Here is a 26,329-nt window from a genome sequence, read left to right as displayed (position 1 = left end):
CAACAATTTTATCATTACAGAGCCGACAATCTAACCGGCATCAAAACACTACCGTGTGCAATTAGCTGAATATTGGGGTGGTAAGACATGATTGACAGCGCTGAACTATATAATCATCTGTGTCCTCGGGCGATGAGATCTGATTGGGTCCCGGCGTGCATTTGAACCCCTTTACTTTTATATTAGCATCTGTATAATGTGAGGAAGCTCCAGGCCTTATGGTGAAGTGCTGACCCCGCCAGCCTTGCTGCCTTCCAAGTTTATTTTTTTTTAAGAAACTTTTTTCTTCTCTCTCTCTGTCGCTATCTCCTTTCTCACTTTCACTCTGCCACACTCATGGATTTGTACCTCTTTGGATTTGTCCTGTCGTTCCTGTTGAATTCAACCCGCGGACTCGCAGGCTACCCGATCTGGTGGTAAGTGAGATTCTTTCTATTTGTACACTTGCGGGTGTGCGCCTATGTGTGCGTGTGTTTTTTTTTTATTTCCGAAAGTGTGCTGTGAATTGGCTGGGAAGAAACTCGTTCCAGACCATTTGAAAAGGCGGTCAAGGAGAGTTGCGTCTGCACTTAGGGTAATGTCTGAGGGACGGCCGGTGTTATCTGATGCCGGCTATATCACAGGCACCGACTGCCTGATCCGATTACACTGCTCGCAGCCTCAGAGCCGAACGAGAGGATCGCAAAGCGAGAAGGAAATGCGAGTAGGGTGGGTGGGGGGAGAAATTCGAGCGGAAAATAGGCACGCTGGGGAGGTTTAATGATAAAAAGGAGAGAGCGGCGGGAGAGAGAGAGAGAAGAGAGTCGAATTATAACAAGGGGGCCGAGAATCATCGAGAGATACTAGGGAAAGATGGGCCTGCGAAGGAAAAGGTGGAACTGGAGAGAGAGAGAGAGACAGTGGGAATAGTATTGAGAAAGAGAACGCGAGGCTGACAAACGGGTGTTTAGGCTGGCGAGAAAGAGGAATGGCGAGTCAGGTAAGCTATGTGACTCACCGCCTGCTATACCGGGGAAAGGGCGTCTCCGAGCCAGCCTAAACACCCGGCAAAAGATGTCTCACGGGAGGGTCGTGCACCTGAAATATCTTGCAGGGGCTGTGGAGAGGGGACGGGGCGGCTGTGACTTGTTGCGAATCCCGGGCAGACTTTGAAAGAAGTTAAGAGCGCTGCCGAATGTGTGCATCAGCCCCTCCCTCACCTCCCTCTCTCTCTGGGTCTGATTCAGACTCGCGCTGAACGTCTTCATTTCGCCAAAACAGGTTTAAACATTTTTTTTTAACTTTTCTGTAAATCGTTATCAGATCTGCCCTTTAGCGACAGAGCGAGGACAGAAAGGACTTTGGTGTTAGCCATTCCACTAACCGCAGAGGTTGCAGGGAACAGGAAAAAAAACCTCATCAAGTACATTTCGAGACTGTTTTGAACAGCGATTGGCAAGGACAGAACTCCCTTGAAATTAAAACCGCTTTCATAACCCACATCCTGATTCTAATTATTACAGAACATTTTGAAAATCTTTAGCAATACACCCCGAGGTGAGAGTTTAAAAAGACAGGTAACGCTGACAAGTGCAGACTGCGCCACGCACTGATTTTAAATGAAGCCCATTTTATTCGAACTCGCATCCCAGCTCCCGTTTGCTCTTGTCACATGCGAAATATTTCCGCAACTTCCAATTGGGACCCGCTTCCCGGGAGGGGAGTTCCAGCTTTCTGAATGTTCCTAATTCTCCCACTCACTCCTCCACTGTGATTTTTATTTTAAATGCGGTGACACAAACAGCAAAAGGTCCAGGGGGCAACAGTTCCTGCAAATATTGGGCGGTTTCGGCGCCGCTTTCGCCCGCTCACAGACTGATCTCAGCCCGGTAGAATCTGGATGGGACACGGTGGGGAAGGAGTGTTGTTCTGAGAGCACTTACTGCCCCGCGCCTATCGTATCTCCGTCTCTCCCCATCCGCGCACAGGCGCATTGCTACTCATACACAGAGGCTTGTACACCGCGCCCTTCTCTATCCCTCCAGCACGTCGACCCCTTGGCGGTGTCTGATCATCTCCGATATTTGGTTTGTTCCTGCATTGTTTATTCGATCCGGTCACTGTTTACCAATAGCAGTGTGAATATTTCCCCGCATGTTGTCAATATCAGCGACTGACATCAACATCCCAGTGAATCCTTCTCTGCAAAAGTTACTACTACGGGAAACTGACACATTGCACAGTAATTAACTTCCAGAATTAAAATAAAGTGCAAAATGACTCCCTCGCTGTCTATTGGAATATATATTCTGTGTGTGTGTGTGTGTGCTCTGATTCTCTCTGTGTCGCCTGTGTTCCTATATACACGTGTCTATTGAGAAATTGTGCGTGCATTCTATCATGTATAGAAAAGGAGACGGGCAGAGATTTGTATGAGGCACACGTAGAGACTGTGGGACAGAATATTGTACCAATATCAGACACACAGAGAGATAGTGACAGGAAGAGACAACGAGAAACAGACAAAGAGACAGAGACAGAAATAGAAAGCGAGACATGGAATATGTATATATGACCAAAGAGAGCTGAAATCCATTTTGTCTTCCTGTCCATTCAGCAGCCAGGACTGAGGGTGGGCAGGAGTGACAGTGGCGGGGTCCAGGCTGGTCTTTGCCTAGGAGTGGATGGACCCAGACTGTGGTTCTCTCCCTTAGGCCGCACGCTGGCTGCCGGGTCAATTTGATATCCCTGGCGCACGGGTGCGCTCACTCAAACTCCTATTGAAATACATGTTTTAGCGCTTCTCCCCCAGCACCTGCACCGCCCCTCCCTCAGACATCTTCATCCGCCCTCGGCCAGGCCTGAACCTCAATCTGTACAGTTAATAAAGATTAAACTGATGGAAGGAACGTCCCAGACAATTGTGCGAGCTCCTTGAGACATAGATATTTCTCACCGTAACTCTAAAGTTCGGCTTCTTTGGGCTACTTTGAACCAATCAGCAGTGACACCCCGTCACACTGCCGTGGTTAAAACCTTACCGTGCAGATTCCGCCGTTACAACCAAGCCCATATACCTACACATCTGACAGATTCACCTCGGATTTTTACCAAATGCCGCCAAGCATAGCTTTAGCAATCTGTTGTCAGCTCAGGCAAATAAACCGGGCAAAAAGCCAGGGCAGGGAAGGGGGGGGTGGGGGGGGGGGCGGAGAGAGATGAGGTGATATTTCTTTTACTCGGCGAGTTGCTGTGATCTGGAATGCACTGCCTGAAAGCGCGATGGAAGAAGATTCAATAGTAAGGGAATTGGATATATCTTTAGAAGGGGGGAATGGGGGGGCTGTGGAGACTGAGCACAGGAGTGGGAGTTTCAAACAAGACGGGCACAGGCATGATGGGCCGAATGGCCTCCTCTGTGTTGTTTGTGTCTGTAGTTACATTCACGCCAAGTTAACAAGCAAAACCCACCGACCCTCCAGACTCAACGTTCCTCCGGTTTATACTAGGAACATTTCCGTTCAATAATTCTTGTGTATAAAGGTAAACGCGAGATTGATTTTTTTTTGCATCTTAACCTTTGTGAGATGCTGATTACTGAGGCCTGGGTGCCTCTCCAGAACCCGTGGTTTATCATTCCGTTTTCTTTTGACACAATGACATCATTTTAGGAAGAGGAAATTCTCAATCAGAGCGGGCAATTGCGGGGATTTAGTCGGTAATGAATCCTCACACAAATAAGGGGTGAGATCCGGGTCCTGACCTGCCTCTCTCTCTCTCCCCATGGACCTGGGGGTTTACCTGCAGCACGCCAGGTCACGAACTCTCACCTGACAGATTAACACAAGACAGTTCAAAGCTCCCAACACAGAGCAGACCAGAGCGGGCGTGTTTCGCTGAAAGAGAGGCGATTACTGGGCGAACTGAAGTAACAAACATATTTTAACAAATCAAAAAGTTGCCAAGATTTTCCACCCGTGTGTCCTTCCCTAACTTCACTTGTTGGTTAATGTGCGGGTTGTCAACGGACTCCGAATTCCCCAATTGTGATTCTACAGAACCACACGAAATGGCCAAGGGAGATGTTCCTATAGAGGCATACCATGGAACTGGGATTATACACTATACCGATGTGAACCCATGTGAACAGCTTTGGCGTCCCGCCCAGTCTATATTGGCGTCTTTAGTGGGTTTTAAATTTCAAATATTTAAATTTCTGCGGTTGATATCCCAGTCTTGTTTAGTCTCAGGATGTTTACGCTTCTCTTCAGTGAATGCGCGTGACACCATGACCCATATCTCCAGCATCTCACCAAGATCAGTGACACAATCAAAGGGGGCGTTAGATCCCAAAAAAAGGCCCCCCACTATCTACTCGATGCGACAAAACTGCATTCTTCCCAGCTCAGTCAGAGGGGTGGGGAATTGCGCCCTCCAGTCCGCTGTGTGAGTCACCGCCAACGAATATGATGGATGGAGGAAGCGGCCTGTCACCCAGTGCCCTGTACACTGTGAATGATGGAATATGTCTTCTCCGCAGTGGTAGTGGGCGCCAGTGCTCGCCCAGCTGGCCTCGGAGGGGGGGAAAGTTTCACTGGGCCCTCGTCATCCACATACCTTCATCCCCGCCCCCCATCCCGCCAATTATTTACAGTCTTTGTCCAAATGGCCTGTTGTAATTTCAATCCTTGAGGGATAACTGGTGTTGCGATTACCTGTTCGGAATAGACGCCTTTTCTTTTAATAAAAAATACATTTATGGCATTTGTTTCAAAACAATATTGTTCTCCCTAGAACAGAGAAGGTTAATGGGAGATTTAATAGAGGTGTTCAAAATCATGAGGGCTTTACTCGAGTAATTAAGGAGAAACTATTCCAACTGGCAGGAGGATCGGTAACCAGAGGGCACAGATTTAAGGTAATTGGTAAAAGAACCACAGGGAATGGTAGCAGAGTAGTTATGTTACTGGGCTAGAAATCCACAGGCCTGGATTAATGATCCAGGGACAGTACTTCATAATCCCACCAGGGCAGCTGAGAAATTTAAATTCAGTTAATTAAATAAATCTGGAATAAAAAGCTAATATCAGTAATGGTGATCATGAAACTATCGGATTGCCCATCTGGTTCACTAATGTCCTTTAGGGAAGGAAATCTGCCTACTTTACCTGGTCTGGCCTATATGTGACTCCAGATCCACAGCAATGTGGTTGACACTTAACTGCCCTCTGCAGTACAAGAAGGCAGCTTACCACCACCTTCTCAAAGACAATCAAGGATGGGCAATAAATGCCAGCCTTGTCAATAACACCCACGTCCATGAAGGAATGAAAAGGTTTTTTTGTTGTACAGCGAGTTATGATCTGGAATGCACTGCCTGAAATGATGTTGGAAGCAGATTTAATAGTAACTTTCAAAATACATGGAGGGGAAAAATTCTCAGGGCTGTGAGGAAAGTGCAGAGACAGTGGGACTAATAGGGCAGTTCTTTCAAAGAGCCGGCACAGGCGTGATGGGCCGAATGGCCTCCTGTTGTGCTGTCAGATTCTACGATTCCAGTAATGGAAACAATATCGTATTTAATATATCACTTTTATAAGCAGATAGCCAGCGTTCTTCAGTGAGGCGTGAGTGTTGCTTCTAGTCTAAGCTGATCCCATCAGGAATGCGTGATAACAAATATATTCGGATGATTGCGGGACAAATTAACCCCAGCAAGACATGCCTTTACACAGAGTTTTTCCAAAATTTCGAATCCCTTTTTCAAAATGATGGAAAAAACATGCAGTTTCTGAGTGGGTCGCCGTTAAGTAATGACGCAGCTTTCGGTGATTCAGTAACATACCTGGGGAAATATTCCTGTGTGTATGTGGGCGTGTGTGCGTGCGTACACGTGAACTAGATGATTAACTTTTGTGCGTGTCTATGGGATTATGACCTACATTCACAGAAGGAGATAAAATAGATGTAGATAGATGTATTTTACATAGAGAGACAGAGAGCGACAGAGAGGTACGGAAAGTGACAGACATATGCTAATAGATGCATAAAGTGATAGTGATAGAGAAGTAATGATAGAGATATCGATAGATAGATAGCATGGATAGTACAGGTATCTGTCTGTGCAGGCATCTTTCTACACATAGCCATATATGTGTACATGTGTATGTAGCATCTTATACACGCGAGAACAATAAACTTTTACTTATATTTACCTACTTTATTTCCATTGTGCTTTATTTTCATGACATGTGGTAGGAAAAAATATCTAGACATCCTCTTAATTTTTTTTAAATAGACAAATACCAAAAAAAAACAGCGCGAGGTTACATTTCCCATCTGGGGAGAGTTGCTCCCAAGTATTGTGATCTCCCGGAATCCGCCTTGGGATTGGTGCCAGGGGCCTGGCGAAATGACACATACATCTCTCGCCAGGAAATCGCCTCCTGCTGAAGAAGAACCGCTTACTGTGCAAGTTTCAAGACCCTGATATGTCACGGATGAGGAGACGCATGATATAAAAAAAAGATCACACAGTCGCACCTGCAAATATTTGCAAAATTTCCCATACTTTAGACTGAAGCGAGTCCACAGCTAAACTAAAACGCGCGGGGGGGAGGTGGGGAGGAGGGATAACATAGCCCTATCTCACCAAACATGCGTCTGGGCTGAATGCGATATTTCCCGTATGTTTGCTGAGAAGTAACAATTCCTTCTACTGATTAACGTTCCGCCTTTATACGACATTTAACCCTTTGAGTCATCCGCGAGTTTCTGTTAGTAGCAGACATTAAGTGCAAGAGGTGTGTTATAGAATTTCACCCTAGGAAACCAGCAAAGCATTCACACACATCGTCACCCAGTGGGTGTCATATATGTTCCCTGTATCAAGTTGAAACAAGTCAGTGAACACGTGTTTTCATCTCACTAAAACATGTATTCGCCACAATTCTGATCCTTAAATATTCAGTGATGCTTTAGCTAGCCTTTTATGTTACGTAAGAACATAATAGGAGCCCCTCGAGCCTGCTCCGCCATTCAGTAAGGTCATTGCTGATCTGATCCTGGCCTTAACTCCACTTCCCTGCCCTCCCTCCATAACCCTTGACTCCCTTATCATTCAAAAATACATCTATCTCCACCACCTTAAATATATTCAAAGACCCAGACTCCACAGCTCTCTGGGGTAGAGAATTTCAAAGATTCACGATCCTCTGAGAGAATATTCCTTCTCATTTCTGTGCTGCAGTTACATATTGCTTGTTTGATAGAATAAGATTCGTCTGTGTGCGCGTCTAGCACTGTGTGCCTGCGAATATGTGTCTCTGACTGCCCGTGTATTTGCATGTATCTGCACGCCTGTCTGTGTCTGTGTGATTATGTATGTGTGTACTTGTCTGCATGTATTTGTGCGCATGTGCACATATGTATGTTTGGCTGTGCGCATGTATATGCAGCTACATTTGTAAGTATTTATTCATTCGTACATGTATATGCATGCCTATATGTCTGGGATGTATCTATTGAATGTGTGTATGTACGTGCATGACTATATACTTGGACATGTATGAGCATGCGCGTGTGTGTATATAAATGTGTATATAAATAATTGTGTAACTTTGTATAGATTGGTACAAAAGCCCCTACGATGTAACACTTAATGCAAACCACACATTTAAGAGGCATCTATCTGATTAAGCAAACGACTAACTGTGGTGCAATAGAATGGAGCATAGACCGACTGTCCGTGAACGCAGTGCAATCACATGGTGTGCCGTGGGGGGTGGGACTGAGCAGAAGGTGGATGGTTCCTCACACACAGGTATATAAGGAGAGCCGCATCGGGATTGCTCCGAATGACCAAATATCAGCATTGGCGAAGTCTATTGGCTGGGATACCACACCAGTTATGGGGAGACCTAGAAAAGAGAACAACACGGGGAAAAAACGGAAATAATATTCCAAAATATTAACAAAAATCACCAATCAAAATACAAATTCTTCTAAGGTGGGTACATGGAGTTAAGATACAGATTAGCCATGAATGGTCTAATGGGCATGACAGAACAGGCACGAGGGGCTGAATGGCCGACTCATGTTGCTGTTGCAAATAATGCTGTTAACTTGCATAATATATAGATAGATTAGATAATATATTATTCGAGCTAAATATATAATTTGGCTTATATGTCACTGCATCTCCAAAGTCATTTTAATGTATCTTAGGCGCGACATAAACGCAATTATTGCTGACTCTTATATATTCAGTATTACATTCTAAATTATATCTTGTTTTTTGGGTGGATTTGGGCCACATTCATTGATCTGTCTCTTTATTACACAACTTATTTGGCACAGGTTGGATACAGTAATTATCCAAACCAACATCACAGCTGGTTTGCTCACTTGTTGTAAATTTGACCCAGCTGTTTGGTAAGTGTTATATCCAGCGGTTCCTTAACACGTATGTTCTGTGTACAAATTGGCTGCCGCGTTGCCTACATTAAAACCGTGACTCGACTTGAAAACAAAAATTGTTTTGGCCGTGAAGCGCTTTGGAGCATCGATGCGAAAGGCGCTATATAAATGCAAACTCTTTCTATAACTTATAAAATATGGAAACGTTTCATAGAAAGTCATAAATTCACATCACATGTGTAGGATTGGTCTCAGTGTTCACTTCTAAAAAGCCTTCTTTAAAAATTAGCATGCCCATCCTAATACTCCTCCCCAATCTCTCCTCGCAATTGCTACTAGTCCCACTTCCCACCTTGGTTGCCCGCCCCCCTTTCATTTATTTTGACACATTCTGGTTACCTTTTCCAAATCTCATTCAGTTCAGTACTGAGGGCGCACGGTATGGTCTGAGCTACCGTCCTTCAAATGAAACGTTAAACCGAAGCCTGCTCGGGCGAAAATTGGTGATATCATTTGAAGAAGAACAAAGGGGTTGTCCTAGTATCCTGGCCAACATTACTCCCTCAATCAGCTCTATATTAAATAAAACAGATTATATGGCCATATTTTCATTTATCTGTGAGGTAACTTTACTGTGTGAAAATGCAGTGCTTTGCATGTACTCAGGACATGATACGGCACTATATATATATATATAATTTATATTCCGTCCTTCCTTACTCGTCCCTGATCAGCACTTCGTAATTTTACAGAGCTCCTCAGTGTGATCAGAAAACAAGAGAAGGAAATCTAAGTCTTTGTCCTGGGATTCACGAACAACCACAGCACCTCTCCGCGTACCTGTCATTCCCCCCTCCCTCCACAAACAGATCTAGTTGCCTCTAGAGACACATCTACTTGTCTACTTGTCATTTATACTTTGTTCCACAGCTCTATGTAGCTTTGTGAAAAGCAGTTTACTACTTGTACTCTCCTCGCATCAAGCAGTTCCCAAACCCACAGCCTGACCAAGCGGAGTTTGAGGCTTCAGCCCCAGTAAGTGCATAGAATTACATCGAATTTTACAGCACAGGGAGCGGCCATTCAGCCCAACAGGTCAAGCCGGCGTTTATGATCTACACGAGCCTTCCGCCCACCCTACTTCATCTCACCCTATCAGCATATCCTTCTATTCCTTTCTCCCTCATGTACTTATCTAGCGTCCCCTTAAATGCATCTATGCAGAGCAGTAACTGTGCGCTCTCTGAAACCCGATCCTCCTCTATTACCCCGCTGTGCTGTTAGTATGTCCCTCGGGGAAACGAATCAGTCATTTCCACAACTCCAAAAGTGGTTGTAGATGGCGCTTCCTCAGATTTTCCCTCCATGTGCGAAAGCACGTGGTCTCTGGCACCTCTCTGGTCACTGTGTGGGGTGTGGGTGGATCACACTGTTTTTAATCAGCGAAATACTATGGTATGCAATTAAAACACAGCATAATAAGCAACAGTGGTGCAATTTCTTGCTGGCTGACTTCGGTATCCCATCCCTGTTTTGTTTTCTGTACCTCGCTGCTTCCTGATGTAATGCCTCTGCACACGCGAGCCTCACCTGGTAACTGACAAACGGTCCTCATTTCTGAGTGGGTTACTAGCAGACTGGTGAGATGGCGATGATCCGCCTGGGCAGTGCCAATCTATAAAACTTACAGGTGTCAATGAGAAGAAATAGTCATGAAAATATAATGTCAATTTATGTTCCGTCCAAGAAAGTTGGCAACGACTGCCTGGCAATCAATGACAGTGTTTTCTTTCATCGACTATTATTGCCCCACACATATTATATAATTTTAATTTATATCTTGTTGTCAGTAAGATTCCGTCTTCGTCCTTTGAAAGTTCTAAAAGTTTGATACCATTTACAGAGACCATTCTTTATTTGTGACCCTAAACAGGGAATGTTAGCAGGTGGTCTGGGGATGACCATCATGGCCAAGTTTTGGTGTGAGGACTTCAGAGCGAAGCTGAGGGAAGGGGCATCGTGGCTAATATTGTGGCATCGTGGGAGAGGGGGCCATTATGGTCCAATCAAGGGTTAAATTATGAGGCCAGTACAGAAGAGGCTTGTACGCCCCCGAGTATAGAAGATTAAGAGGTGATCTAATTGAGTTATTTAAGATGATTAAAGGAGTTGATAGGGTAGATAGAGAAAAATTGTTTTCCCTGGTGGGGGAGTCCAGAACAAGGGGACATAACCTCAAAATTAGAACTGGGCTGTTCAGGGGTAATGGCAGGAACCATTTCTTCACACAAAGGGCAGTGGAAATCTGAAATTCTCTCTCCACCTAAAGAAAACTGTTGAAGCTATTACGGAAATCCCTGATCTCTACGTTGTGCCTTCCTGTAAGCGACGGCTTAAACATGCAAGCAAAAATCCAAATTTCACCTTTCTGTGTTGCAGTATGCTGGCCCTCCCAACACAATGCTGTCCGCACCAGTTTAGTAAAGGTGAAGAGAAGATCATGCAAGTACACAGGGACAGGCTACAGTCCACACCTGATCATTTAAAGGCATTTTTGTCCTAAACAATAAGGAACCAATAATTTGGATTAAGCAAAGTGGTAATTCCACGCAAAAAAAAATGGAATCAAATAGCTTTGAATTAAATGTAAACTGTGGTGAGTTAAGCCCAGTAATAAATTGCCCTCAGTTTAACAATCTGCATACACCCATGTTCAAGTGTACACAACAAAATGATAGATGAGTTTAAACAATTCAACGATGGCATTTGTTAAATAACACTCATGTTGCTGGTTGTCAATGTAACGTCTCAGATATGACTTTCATTATTTTGTCACCCTGTACATGGGCATGCTTATCACTTTGAAGTGTGCGAGTGTGCCAGGGTATGTGCGTGATATCTTTCTACCTATTTAATACACATTTTATTTGAATTATTATGAAATATTATTGGCACGGGCAATGGCAGTAACAATAAAGGAATATTACAATGTCAAATGTGGTATCTTAGCAAGGTGTCCATTGCAATGGTCACAAGAATTAAAATTGAAAGCAATTCGTTTTTACTTATCATTTGGTGGTACCAAGAGGTGACCGATAACAATTTATCATTTCATTTCTGATGTTCTCTATTGGAAACGACTTACTGATACCTGCAGCCGACCAACCTTAGAAGTATTTTACAGTTGAGAAATGAACCGCAGCTGCACCATCGCCAGTATCTTCTCCTGAATTTGTCAGCTGGGTGTGTGGATAACACTATAAAAGCAGAGCATGCTGGTGATATAACCCAAAACAATCAGCATCTGAATGGGAAAGATAGAGTGCCGATTTCAGGGATGCTCGTTTATCAGGATTAGAATCTTGTTTTATGGGATGCATGGCAAATAACTCAGGATGGAAGGTCAGTTGCTGCAAATCTGATTCTAACACAATGCTAGTTTCTGCAAACTCTACTCGAATGCAATGCAAACTCTACTCTAATACAAGGCTAGTGTAATATAGGAATCATGTCCGCCAAATTGCGCATTGCAAGCTCCCACAAAGAGTGGAGTAAATTACCAGATGATCTGTTTCAGGTGTTGGATGAGAGATGCAAGTTGGCCGGGACACCAGGAGAACTCCCCAGCTCATTTTCCTGAGCTGAGTTAGTCATTTCACTGCCAGAGGACTATTGCGGCGATATAAAAATCCTGGGTTAGAAATGATACTGGTTGGATTAACCCCTCCAAAATGAATGGCGTCTCACCATTCCACCCCACCCCCACGCCTACTTCTTCCCTGCTAATTCACTGTGCTATTATATATAAGCACTGAGGCCGTCTCAGCATTGCTACGGGGTTGAATCATTAACTCAAGTCAAATAGAGTGAATTGTAATTAAATAGAGATTGATAGCAATTGTAGCGACACACTTTAACAAAACAAATGCCACTTATCAAAGTTACACAGTGCATTTACCCACAACAGCCCCATATAAAAAAAATCAATGTAAAGTTTAGATCAGTTGTATTAATTACTTCCACGTACTTTAGTGTAGTATTCTACTTGTTTTAGAGTACGTTTATCTTTCTCCTTCTACAAGCTCCCCCTTTACTTTCTCGCACACACTCGCAAACGCTAAATTAAAAAAAAAGTCCAGAGTCAAGCCTTCTGGAGGACTGACTATTCAATTCCAACATGTTCGCGATGGAATGGAATGGAATTCGATTTTAGCGATTGCCGAATGCGTTTCTAGCTGCAGGGCAGTGGACTCCCAGGAAGGAGACTGTAGCGTTCGTCACTGATTGATACTGGGACGGAGAGAGGAGCTTTAACTGGAAACGTCCTCACTTGCACAAACAGCGAGAGAAAGAAAGGAAAGCCCAGAAGCGACAGAGCTCCGTCAACATAGCAAACGTGCCAGCTATTTGCGGTTAAAAGCTGTACAACATTGTTCAGTGTAATGTAAATCATCTCCGCGAGATATCGAGGCTGTCATCCAAAGGCTGGTTTAGGCGGGTTGCTGCAGTTCTGCTATTTCCCCCCACATCATTAATGTGGATTTTGTGTACTCGGTAGTTTCTTTGGATGTAGTTATATTAATTACTTCCACGTCCTTTAGTGTAGTAGTTTACTTGTTTTAGGAGGAATGCAAGCGGGGAAGTGATTCTTGTTAATTGCAGTGGTTGTAACATAATGTTCATTAGAACAACACATCATGCGGACCGCTGGCATTTCCATCGGGTGGGCCTTTTGAGGCAACTAGCTAAAGTCATTGCAAACATAGATCTATAACTGTTGTCACAGGTATGGAAAAAAAGAAACACTTGGATTTATATAGCGCCTTTCACGATCACCGGACGTCAAAAAGCGCTTTTCAGCCAATGAAGTACTTTTTGGAGCGTAGTCACTGTTGTGATGTAGAAGGAAAACCCCGCTCCCGATTTGTTTCACCTGCTGCTCGGTGAAACAAATCGGGACTAGTGGGACATAGAAGAAAGATCCGCGTTTTACAACAAAGGATAGCCGATTCATCTTGGCGTGATCTCAGCCACACGCCACATTACAATTCCACGTTGCTCCAACCAGAAGCTTCGGTTACTCCGTCTATCTCTCTGTGTCGAAGTATTCATACATCTATTATCTGTTTATATGTCTGCCGTGTTTATGCATTCATGTGTCTATTTATTTCTTCCTTGGTGTGTCGCTGCATTCACCTCTCCATCTGTCTATCTGGTACACATACACATATAGAAAGAGATATAGTTTCATAATAGATTCATAGAAACTTACAGCACAGAAGGAAGCCATTCTACCCGTAGTGCCTGTGTTTGCTCTTTGAAGCAGCAGTTGTGCTTAGTCCCACATCCCCGCCTATATATAGAGATACATACACACACATACCCACACACACATATAGAGAGATACATACACACACATACCCACACACACAAATAGAGGAGATACATGCGCACACACATACCCACACACACAAATAGAGATACACACACACATATAGCGATACATACACAAACATATAGCGATACATACACAAACATACCCACACAAACACACAGATGCATACACACGTAAATTGATATACAATAGAGAGATGAATACACACCCACACATACACACGTGTATGTATGTGTGTGTGTATATATGCATCTCTCTCTATATATAATCGCAGAAAATCGATTCAGTTGCAACCGACAGGCTCTGAAGCCCAGCAATTTTATGTCAAGCAAAGATTGAAGCAAGTTGTCATATTACAAGGGGGAAAATGAGAAAAGTGCATCTAGCGCCTGATGCAGGGCCCGGAGGGACGACCGCGTGGTTTATACTTGACTGTTCATGGCATTAGAGAGTGTATTCTAAGGAGTCGAGTCAAACCCCCACAGAACATGTAGAATGTCTGAACGGATTCCTAGACGGATTATAAAATAAAATCATTACCAGAGATGCTTTGACTAAAGCGACCCGTCCGTCCCTCCATTGGAATATCTCGGGTTATAGGCAAAATGATTGCAAAGTATAGTCCAAACTAATCGAATTGAAAGTGCAAGGTGAAATATATATTCAGCATATTGAGCGCTAAAGGTTGGTAAAACAGGGCATTGCTGCTTGCCACGTGAGTCAGGATATACACAGAGGGCTGCACTGCTGAAGAGGGCTCAGGTTAAATAATGCGACTGAAATACATAAAGTTATAGGAATATATTATGGTCAATTATAAGAATACCGATTATAACACCGCCTCACTCCTGGAAGGGAATCCCTTAGAATCGTGTAGATGAGGAATTTGGACCCAGAAAATGCTCCCAGTGTCTGTGGGTACTCTGCTCCAATCCTGTCTGTCGCCCCCTAAACTAACATTTCTGGCCAGATGTCTGCCCGAATAGAAGCCGGGCCAACAGCCCTTACTTCATTTCCCAGCGCCAGTGTGACTATTTCGATGCCCACAGAACCACGCGGCGGTACAAAAATTGCACCGATTTGAAAACTTCCAAACCAAGGTCAAGGGTCAAGGGCCACCTTTAAGAGCAACAGACGGCGAATCAGGACGTGTTGACTGGGGGCAGGAATGAGACCGAGCAAATGAATGCGAGGAAAGGCAGAGGGTGCGGGATCTGGTAAGGTGCCCAGGACACTGAACAATCCACTCGGGGCACACAGTGACGGCCTCCTATCTGACAGTCAAAGCTTAAAATGCAATTTTTAAGATGAAATATTCATAGCACGGTGATTACCGTGGAGATATAATTGGACGTTTTACCACGTTAAAGGCGCTATATAAATAAACGTTGTTGTTGCTGTATTTCTACGTTGCTGCGGCCCAGTCAGGTTAGAAAGTCAAAAGCGATCAACCCCGAACACTGTGAAGTCTCGGTCTATCCAGCAGGCTGTGATATGCAAGTTTCCTTTGAAAACCAGCTCCAATCTCCTCTCTGGTTTGTTACTTTTGCAGTCATACCCGTTGTGTCTTTGTGTTTGACACAATTAATTTAGTATGTGTACACAGTTTATCAATCACTTACACAGGTGCCTGTTCTTGTCTGGTTGAGTACAATGTATTCAGCTCGTGTGACGGAACAAAGTGCTCTTCATCCCCATTGAGTGACAGGTGCTTCAGGTAATGTGTCGCCATGTGGAAAAGCAGAGGCCACGTCCTCAGCAAGCACCGGCTCAGCCGCCTGTTTAAAACCAGACATCTCCTCACTCTGATAGTATATTTTTTCCTCAAAAGAACTTACATGTCCAAAGCGCATTTCAAGACCTCAGGACGTCCCAAAGTACTTCGCAGTCAATGAAGTACTATTTGTTTTTGAAGTGTAGTCACTATTGTAACGCAGGGGAAGATGGCAGGCAACGTGTGCACAGCAAGCTGCCACAAACAGCAGCAAATCACTAGATCACCAGTTTTTTGGCGGTGTCGGTTGAGGGATAAACTTTGGCCAGAAACTCCTTGCTCTTGGTGGAATAATGCCCTGGGGTCGTCTACATTTAGTGGAATGGGCAGAACTGGCCTCGGTTTAACCTTGAATCTGAAAGACAGCATCGACTGAAATATCAGCCTAAATGATTGGAGTGGGGCTTAAACCCACAACGTTTTGTCTGACAGGTGAGAGTGCGACCAGTGAGCCAAGGTTGTCACCTAGGGGCAATTCGCTGGCTCCTTCTTGATATTTTGATCTCCCTCAATAACATACAACCTTTATAAACCTTTCAATGTATTAAACTACGACATGCCGCTTTTAAAAAACAACAACTTGCATTTATATAGCGCCTTTAAAGTAGTGAAACGTCGCAAGGCGCTTCACGGGAGCGTTTTGAAACAAAATTTGACCCCAAGCCACATAAGGAGATATAAAGGCAGGTGACCAAAAGCTTGGTCAAAGAGGTAGGTTTTAAGGAGCGTCTTAAAGGAGGAGAGAGAAGTAGAGAGGCGGAGAGGTTTCGGGAGGGAATTCCAGAGCTTCGGCCCTCAGTAGCTGATGGTGGAGCGATTAAAATCGGGGATGCTCAAGACGCCAGAACTAGAAGAGCGCAGACATCTCGGACGGGTGTGGGGCTGGAGCAGATACAACATTTTAAAAGTATCCTTAAATAAATGCATTTGTTGTAAAGCTCAGTGCTGGCATTTGTTGAAGTAATTATCTTCACAAGCTGTCACTCTTACAGTGATGGCCGGAATCATGGTTTGATGTGATCATTTACTCCCTCTCGCTTCCAAAGCCTATAAGCACACTCCAGACAAACAGAAAGCTCACCCTCTTGTATGGAGCTGATTCCTCAGCACACTGCCGCTATTATTCCCATTGGAAATGGGCTGCTCACTGCAGAATTCTTACACCAATACCCGCGGGGTGCAGTGAGCGTCCCATCAACACGACAGCACCAGTAAACCTGTATACTATTGACCTAACTCAGAACTGAAGTCAGGCCTGCGTTGCAACTTCTGCTCACCTCAAACTTTGGGCTTGAGACGCCACCGAGGTTCTAACAACGGGTGTGACCTCATGGAAAAGGTCCTGCACCTATTGCCTATTTTTAAACCATTAATGGCAGCCGCTTTCACTGTCAGTGGGATCACTGATGGAACACTGTTCACATACATTTACAAGACCAACACATCCCAAGCGAAAGGCGCTGATCAACTATTCATTCATGGAATATACACCCAGGAAAGACGTCACGTTGACACCGCTCGCTGTGCCAGAGCCCAGCTATTCTATGAGCCCAATCACCTTGTGCCACACTGCACCATATTTTATGCCCTCCTCTATTTAATTATATTAGCGAGAGCTCTAGTTCCCACACTATTTCAAAGAACCTGGTAATAATAAGCACTAGGGTCATTTTAATCAGAGGATGGGTTAAGGTGCCTATTGCACATTAACTTTTAAGCCATATTTGTGTTAGATTTTCTTCCTGTTGGCAGTTTAAAGTGCTCACTTTATCCCTGGAATCCTAACTTTAATTCCCCGACGTTTTATTTTCCCTGTATAATAGTTTGGAAGTTATTCTTAAATCCAATATCTTAATGACTGAAGGCCAGCCAATCAGGGCCCTTCATTGTCTAATAATAAACCTGAGCCGGTGTTAGTCCAACAAAAGCCTCCAACTGTTTAATAAACCTCTCTGGCCTCCGGCCTCGGCTGTTCTTTAGCGCAGCCAACACTTAATGACTATTAGAGGAGCTGGTAATAGACTTCAGAACTGAAATAGTATTTATACTGGTTTATCTAGTCACATATTTATATGTAGTGTGTATATCTATCTATAATGGTATGTGAAGGTATATATATATATGTATCTGTTATATCGGTATGTATGTGGGTATATATCTGTTATATCTGTATATATCGGAGTATGTGTGTGTCTATTATATATATGTGTGCGTGTAAAGTTATGTATCTATTGTGTATGGATTAACAAGTAATGAACACGTGGCACATGGTCCACGTGATCTCGGACTGGTTTTGATCGGCTGAAGGGGTCAGAGAGGAATTTTGCAGATCATTTTTTCCCTTATTTTTCTCTGGGATTGCTCCTCTTCCATGGGATCATTGGGGGTTGGAAGGGGCGTTGAGGGTGAACATATCTAGTCACAACACTCCAGCAATCATGAATTTGGGGCAGGCTTGATGGATCAGCTAGTCTTTTCCTGCCTGTTATTTTTCATATGTTTGTCAAAGTGTGGGTATGTACCTATTATGTCTATAGGTGTGTATGTACAATATTTATATGTATGTGGGTATGTATATATATCTGTTATGTGTGTGTACATATACATGGATCTCACATGGAGTTACGCATGGCAAGTCAGCGAATAAGCCTCTTGTTTACCTGGCTTTATTGTCTTCATATTGCTCTGCCACTCCTCTTCTGCTACTGCTTCTCTCTTGTTCAGAGAAGGTTCACTAGGCTGATTCCGGAGATGAGGAGGTTGACTTATGAAGATAGGTTGAGTAGGTTACACATTGGAGTTCAGAAGAATGAGAAATGATTTCATCGAAATATATAAGATAATGAGGGGGCTTGACAAGGTGGATGCAGAAAAGATATTTCCACTCATAGGGGAAACTAAAACTAGGGGGCCTAAACTCAGAATAAGGGGCCTCCCATTTAAAACTGAGATGAGAAGGAATTTCTTCTCTCAGAGGTTTGTAAATCTGTGGAATTCTCTGCCCCAGAGAGCTGTTGAGGCTGGGTCATTGAATATATTTAAGGCAGAGATAGACAGATTTTTGAGCGATAAGGAAATAAAGGGTTATGGGGAGCGGGCAGGGAAGTGAGTCCATGATCAGATCAGTCATGATCGTGTTAAATGGCGGAGCAGGCACGAGGAGCCAGGTGGCCTACTCCTGCTCCTACTTCTTATGTTCTTATGTTTAACTTTTCTGTGCTTTCTTTTCATTTTATTTATCATTCTGTCCTTTTCTACGTCTCTCCTGTCTTTTTATTTTTCCTTATGGGTGGAAGGCTTTGAGAAAAAGCCATCGATTGCTGCAGGCTGCAATTTCCAGTGGGAGTTCTGCATAAAATGTGGCTCTCAGTGGTTCCCTTTCCAGCCTTTCCCCTTGCTTTACTTTCCGCCATCCTCAACCTAAATCATGTCCTCTACTTCTTCACCTCCTCATTACACCCTCACTGCTATTGATACCCTGCTCATCTAACCCCAACCCATCACTAACCCACTTCTTCTGTTTTGAACAACCCACTTTATCCTCACCTCTCCTTGCTCTGCTGTCCGCCACCTCACTCTTAATCTTCCATCCATCCCATCTCACTCTTACTTGCTCACCCTGAGGGCAGGTGACAAGAGGCCAGATGTCTGCTTTTGCTCATTCTAAATCTGTTTCCCTCTTCCCCTCCTATCTATTTTCCTCAAATAAAGACTTATTTGCTTTCAAAATTCAACCTACCTGCTTTGTATTAAATAAATCAAAATAAGATGAGGAACGACATGCTATCTGCTTTTTATTAGCTTGTCTCTTTCCTTCTATCTGTCTCTGACTTATTAGTCATGTTATTGTGAAAGGAATAACTTTGATTTTTTAAATTCTGTATAATACCTTAATTTGGATAATTGCAATCTCAGTGACTGTAAAAAAAAGTAAATGATAAATTTTCTGAAAACATTTTAAGTAATTTATAGAGAAATCATAATACAGTGTGTCCAAGCGACCTGAACATTTCATTTCAAGGTGAAAATAGCCAGTTGAAAAGAGAGATATCTATTTTAAATGTGGATATAGAAATTTATAATGGACACAAAAGTGTGACCCCAAAAAATGTAACATCAGAATGTAAGGTTTGTAGACAGGACGTGCATGCAGATTTAAAAAAGATTTGTCAGATATAGATGTGTGTGACTATGTATCTATTTTTTGTATCTATGTGTGTGGCTATATATGTATCATTATATTTATATGTGCGTGGGTGTGTATGTATCATTATATCATCAGCAGGCCAGAGCCATTAGAGGGAGCAACGTGCGACGACCCAGTCCGGAAATCGGCGCGCTCCCGGCCTGCAACACCATCAGAAGGCCGGGACCGCGCCAATTTCCAGACCAGGCCACTGCACATTGCTCACTCTAATGGCCCCAGCGTGCTGATGGTCTTGCAGGCCGGGACCACGCCGCTTTCAAGGCCAGACCGCCGCATGTTGCTCCCTCTAATGGCCCTAATGCTGCAGGAGGGCAATGGCTATAAAGAGGGTGACTGGATTTGATGTCACACAAATCCAGATCGCTGATTGGAGTGCGGGCAGATACAGCTGAAGCGTCAATGTCGGGGCAAAGTTGTGGTGATGTCAGGGTGAAGGAGCGCGAGGTCAGGGCGAAGGAGCAGCGAGAGTTTGTATAGGGACGTGATCGGGGCCTAGGAGAGGCGTGAGTTCGGGCCCAGAAGAGGCGAGCGCCCAGGGGCAGCACAGGCCAGCCCACACTGCGATATGTGGGTGTACTAGGTCTGTGCAACAGAGCTGGTCACCAGTTGTCTTGGTTAATCCTTGCCACTGGACCAAAACCAAGCTTTGTCAAGCCTGTGTGGTGGCTGGTGTGTAACATTAAAAAAGATGCACAGGCATCTTCCACCCTTCAGGATGTAGTTCAGAACCTGGAATATTAGGTCCTTCATTGAAACACTTGTGAACTCATCCCTTTTTGGCGTGGAAGCGAGCCATCCTCGTTTCGAGGGACTGCCTATGATGATGATCTTTATATCTATGTGTGTGAGGGTATGTATGTATCATATTTATGCATGTAGGCATGTATACATTTACTATATCTATATCTATGGTATGTGGGTATGTATGCACTATATTATCTGTATGTCTGAGTATGCATGTATCTATTATATCTACATGTATGGAAATGTATGTGCGTAAATTTATATATGTGTGCCTATCTATGTAGCTATTATATCTACTAGTGAATCTCCCATGGCATTACACATGGTAAGTCAGAGAATATGGTCTCTGTTTCCTTTCACTGTTGCCTGTGTGTTGCTGTTTCTCCCTATGTCTCTCCTCTTTTGTTTATCTCTCCCTCTCTCTCTCTTTCCCTTCTCTTCTGCAACTCATTTTTTTCTCTTTCAATTTTTAATTTTGTTTCTCCTGCCTATCTTCTTCTTCTTCTTCATCTTCCATCTTCCTTCTTCTTCTTTCTTTCAGATGTGAGGTAGTGGATTGCGTGGGAAGGAGCTACTGATTGCTGCAGCCTGCAATTTCTGGTGGACATTGGAGGGACAATGTCGATCTCAGCAGCTGCCTTCCCAGGCCCTCCCTCCCATGAGCTGTGTTTCCCCATCCCTTCGTGGGTCCCTTTGCATTCTGACTATTCCCATTGCCTTACTACTACCCCATCACTAGCCCATTTCATGCTCATTACTACCCCTGCCTCTTGCCCTTTGAACTACCCACTGAATGTCTGAAATGTCCACTCCATTCTGTCTGCTGTCAACTCATCTCACCCTTAATCCCTCTCCATCCACCCCCCACTCTGCCCAAGGACGTAGGTTGAGGGGCCCGAGACCACTGCACCCGCACTCTCAACCTGCTCCCCTCTCCTATCCAAAACCCGCTCTCCGTTTTCACCAAAACACTTTGTTTGCTTTTCAAGCTCAAATCGATTGTATTATTAACCCCATCAGGATGAGAAAAGACACTCTGTCTCTTGACTCGTTCTTTTTCTCTCTCTTACAGTCTCACAGCTGTCAGTAATTGAAATACTTGCATTTTCTAACTATCAATTAAAACAAGTAGGGATTTTCAGTTAGCGTCAAAATTTGTTTGAAAAATAAATTAACATTTAGAAGAGGAAATATTCTCTGTCCATTTTCTCAAGTACATAGAAAAAACTAAAACTCCAATGGATGTATAATTAGTGAATTGACATGTTTACACTTCCACTTACAGTAGCTATGTTTTAAAAATACTAAATAAAATACATATTAATATATGCATGTATTGATTATATTTGTGCATGGGCACGATTATATCTCTATGCACATGTGGGAATGTATCTATGTGTATATTATATTTATGTAAGTGTGTGGGTATGTATGCATGTTTCTATTGTATTTATGTATGTGTGTGTGTATGTAGGTGTATATTATATTTATGTAAGTGTGTGTGAATGTATGCATGTTTCAATAATGTTGATGTGTGTATGCATCAAAGTAAATTGCCATATTTCCTACAGCCCATCAGTGCTTCTCCTGTCGGTACAAGATTCTGAACTCTTATATTTTAAATATTGATAATCCATTTAAAACTTGTGTTATGTGTGACTGTGCTCGTGTTTTACGTGTATACACGCTAATATATGTATAATGTTGCAAGTGTTAGAATGTGTTTCTAGCTACTTGGCTGAGTGGCTGTCAATTATATCTTTTTACCACATGTGGGTGTTTTTCGATGTTCTGGTTCGCGCAGACTGTCAGCTACATTTATATCTTTAAATCTGTTTTGTTCACTATATTAATTTGTAATTGGGATTAATTAATGTTATATTAAACATTTGGTTAACAATCATGCATTACAAAGTGGATTATTTACTGTATTCCACGAGTGAACTATTGAAGAACCGGTAAAGGAATCTACGGTCTCGCCCACATCAAAAACAAGTTCGACACCAATTATTTAACCAGTTCTGTTCTTCCCACACTACAACAATAGTTATACACTCCAATGAGTATTTCATTGGCTATAAAGCGCTTTAAGACGTCCGGTGTTTGTGAAAAAACATTTTGTAGATTTTCTTCTGTCACCCGGTAAAACATCTTTGTGGCGTGAATTCAGCTCCTTCAGAAGGTATCAGTGGGGAGATGGTAAAAGTGTTTGTACATGGATGGGATGCGGGCATTTATAAATCAGTGACACACCCACAACCTCTATACCGTTGTTCCAGTCCACACACTGTCATCAGCTGTGCTATTGTCAATACTACCTTCATATTTAATAACACAATTTAACTGAAGGAAGCCAGAATTCGGACCCAAGGCGAAAGTTGGAGCTGCAGTGTGCATAATCAGCAACTAACAATATTGACCATACCACACCGCAACCTTCCAGCACCGACAGCGAGGCCTATTTTTTCGATCAATATTTAGATGATTTAAAACTCGTCCTTTCTTTTTGCCGGAGTGGGGAGTTTAGGAACATGAGAAAAAGCGGACAGGGAATCTGACCAGATTTTTTTCCCGAGAAAGTTTACTGGAATATAACGACGTTCAACATTTTCTTTAATTTTTTTTTTCAAATTGATGGGAATGAGAATAGCACGCAGGCACGCTTGCATTTGGAAAAGGGCATTTAATGGGAACTCGGGAGGGAGAAATATTAATTGGTGATGTTTACAAACATTTTACAATGATTAGATAAAGTTATATGAGTTCTGAAGTCTAGGATGCAGAAGTATTATACCACAGGCGCTCGGTACATGACCCACCGACAGGCTCTCGGTCTGATTTACCCAGTTCGATAAAATTGAACAGATTATCCCTGCGAGTTCCCGTCGAAATTTCCAGTTTTCTTTCGCTTCCCTGTTCTACGAGACCAATGCTGATTGTTGAACAGCAATATATATATATATATATATATAAAAATGGAGCCCCCATTTGAAAGATTATAATTTTTAGCCTAAATTCCGGAATAATTTCAGGTGCCCTGAATGTTTATTGCACCCATTGACATCCCAAACGTTCCACTTCTAGGTTTTAGCCCGAATTCACAGCGATCACCAACAGACACTGGCTGTGTGGGCCCTGCCAATCGCCGCACCCGTGCAGTCGGTGCCTTTTTGATTATAACGATACAACAGTGACTACACTCCAAAAAATACTTCATTGGCTGTAAAGCGGTTTGAGACGTCCGGTGGTCGTGAAAGGCGCTATATAAATCCAAGTCTTTCTGTCTATACATTCCTTTGGTTCGTTACCTCTGCAATGTCTCGTAACTTGCTTGTCAGTGTGTGTGTGTGTGTGTATGTATGTGGTTGTATCATCGTTTCATACACATCGTGAAAGAGATAGGACTCTCTCCAATGCAAGCATCTCAAAGTATTTCACCGCACAGGGCGCTAGAGAAATACCAAAGGTGTTTACGAACGAGCCAACCATACACTGAATCCGGTAGAAAAGTAATTACACGGGATAGTAATTGTATTAGAAACATTTCCTGGCGAGGAATATTCTGACATCACTCAATTAGTTATTGGCAAAATAGCGCGTTTGGGATTCACTTAGTCTGCAGATTCTTGACATAGGGTTAAAATGTAATTGAAGGTAACCAACCATTCGCTGGTGACATGATCAGATAGTCCTTACTGCATCAGGAGATTGTAGCTGTAAACCATCAGGACCCGTAATAATCCTGCCGCACAGTAGGCGCCCATTCGGCCCATCGTATCTGTGCTGAGAACCAATAAATGCAATGGTCTGGCTGGAACTGGAATAAATGTGATGCAAGATTGTAGCTACAAGATCTTGTCTTTATTTCTGACCGGTGAAATGGAGTGTTTTAACCAGCTTTTGTCTTGTACAGGTCTCTGGCCCTGGGACACCAGTACTCGTCCCTCGGCTCCCAGCCCATCTTGTGCGGTAGCATCCCCGGCCTCGTCCCGAAGCAACTCCGCTTCTGCAGGAACTACATCGAGATCATGCCGAGTGTGGCCGAGGGAGTCAAGATCGGAATCCAGGAATGCCAACATCAGTTCAGGGGCAGGAGATGGAATTGCACCACCATCAATGACAACCTGGCCATCTTCGGACCGGTGCTGGACAAAGGTATTTCAGTGCGACATACCCCGGGCAAGATTAGACAAGGCCACGCAGAACTGCACCGGGGGCGGGGCGGGGGGCGAGGCAAGGAAGGAAGAAATCAGAGAGTGGAAGAGAGAAATAAATAGATATCCAAATATATTTACTGAGCAGTTCCTGAACGAATCTCATATTGTACTCCAAATACAACCAACCAATCAAGGAACTCTTGGTTAGTGAATATGATTGGTATTCTACTGCAATCTTAACCCGTAGGGCAGATTTCCCAGTCTCAATAAACCATGAAAAAAAATTAATAGTAAGAGTTATGGGAACGGCTAGCCTATATAATCGTAATACTTTTTACAGAAATGGGGACTGGCACTCAGAGTAAACTAGTGAATGATGCTGAACTGAGAGAGTTGATTGAATGTTTGTTGGTTTGTTGATTTGTTGGAGTAACCCGTTTATGACCAGAGGAAACCTACATGCACTTCAAAGCGGATCCTCGCCGTCACTTTCCTATGGAGAATTAATGTTCACTGTGCTTAAACCATTGGTATTAATTGACCTGCGAGCCAGTTCTAATACTGCTATGTGCCGATACATTGAAATGAGGGATTGTCCGTAAATTGGAAATCTGCTCAAGCATAGCTCGTAAAATAAATGTGAATGTGAATGATAAGGATTGTGAGTTTATTGCAGAACAATCCGACGCAAATAGTCCCATTTCAAAACCTTCAGCTGTCTGAGCTCTTCCGTCAATGGCCCAGAATTTGCCGTGGATTAACGGCAAGTTTAATATGTACGCCATTAGTGGTACAAATAGCAATTTGTGGCAAAGAGATACGCCACGAGTTGCCAATCGCCACACATTGCTGGACGATTTGCACTGCTCCGCTGTTAGCCTCATGAAAACGGGAGCTCGCCACCAATCTCCCCGTGAGTGACAAGAAATTGTTGCGTTTGTGCTATTAAAACGAATTAAACTCGCCATAGTAAGTTAGGGTAGGTATTTAACCACATAAGGACTCTGTTAATGACGAGGCTTATCTTCCTGCAATGTCACTCAACCTGAGAGGCTCAGAAAGGGAACCATTGAAACGGTGGAATCTCACTCCTGCAGAGGCAATACATTATTCCGAAATACTTTTAAAATTAAAACATTTAAAAAATGTTTAAATTGCTTACTTTTCCTGTCTCTCTTTTCCCCCTTTCTTAATCCAATCTTTCTTTACCTCTTTATTTCTTTTTTGTACCTTATGAACATACCTTACCTGGGGATGGGCAATAAATGCTAGCCTTGCCAATGATGCCCACGCCCCATCAACAAATACATTTTTGTTAAACTCTAATTCACCGTATTTTCTTCTCCATCATTAATCTACTTCCTTCTTAATCTTTAAATTAATTGGTTAATCGGAGATTAACTGGGGTCCCATGTTCCCTGTCGCCCTCCTCATGCTGTTATCCATACATCAACTTGCATTTCCAGCAACATATTTCAAACTGAAGGGTGAGGTAAAGTCTAACTAACATGAGATGCCCTGCTCCAGCAAATTCTGGGACAATATTTTCATCTCTCTTTTGCGACTCTCTTTGGGGCACTCGCTGAAGCCTGGAGTTGTGTTGGACGATGTGGCAGTGAGAGCAGATCAGAGCTGGCAACAGAATCTCTTCTATA

The 26,329-nt window shown here is 43.3% G+C and overlaps 1 protein-coding gene across 1 annotated transcript in view; it reads left to right on the top strand.

Moving 5' to 3' along the window:
• The first annotated feature begins 336 nt into the window (after positions 1 to 336).
• The window catches only part of LOC139233676 (proto-oncogene Wnt-3), a 75,549-nt gene continuing 49,556 nt past the window's right edge, over positions 337 to 26,329 (top strand). The window contains exons 1-2 of the mRNA XM_070864078.1: positions 337 to 416; positions 24,431 to 24,672. Of these exons, the coding sequence (XP_070720179.1) occupies positions 337 to 416; positions 24,431 to 24,672 (322 nt within the window). The remainder of the gene's footprint in view (positions 417 to 24,430; positions 24,673 to 26,329) is intronic.

The sequence above is a fragment of the Pristiophorus japonicus genome, chromosome 21 (genome assembly GCF_044704955.1).
Source record: "Pristiophorus japonicus isolate sPriJap1 chromosome 21, sPriJap1.hap1, whole genome shotgun sequence".
Classification (NCBI taxonomy): Eukaryota; Metazoa; Chordata; class Chondrichthyes; family Pristiophoridae; genus Pristiophorus; species Pristiophorus japonicus.
The sequence above is the reverse complement of the archived record's forward strand: the minus strand, read 5'-3'. Positions and strand labels throughout refer to the sequence as shown.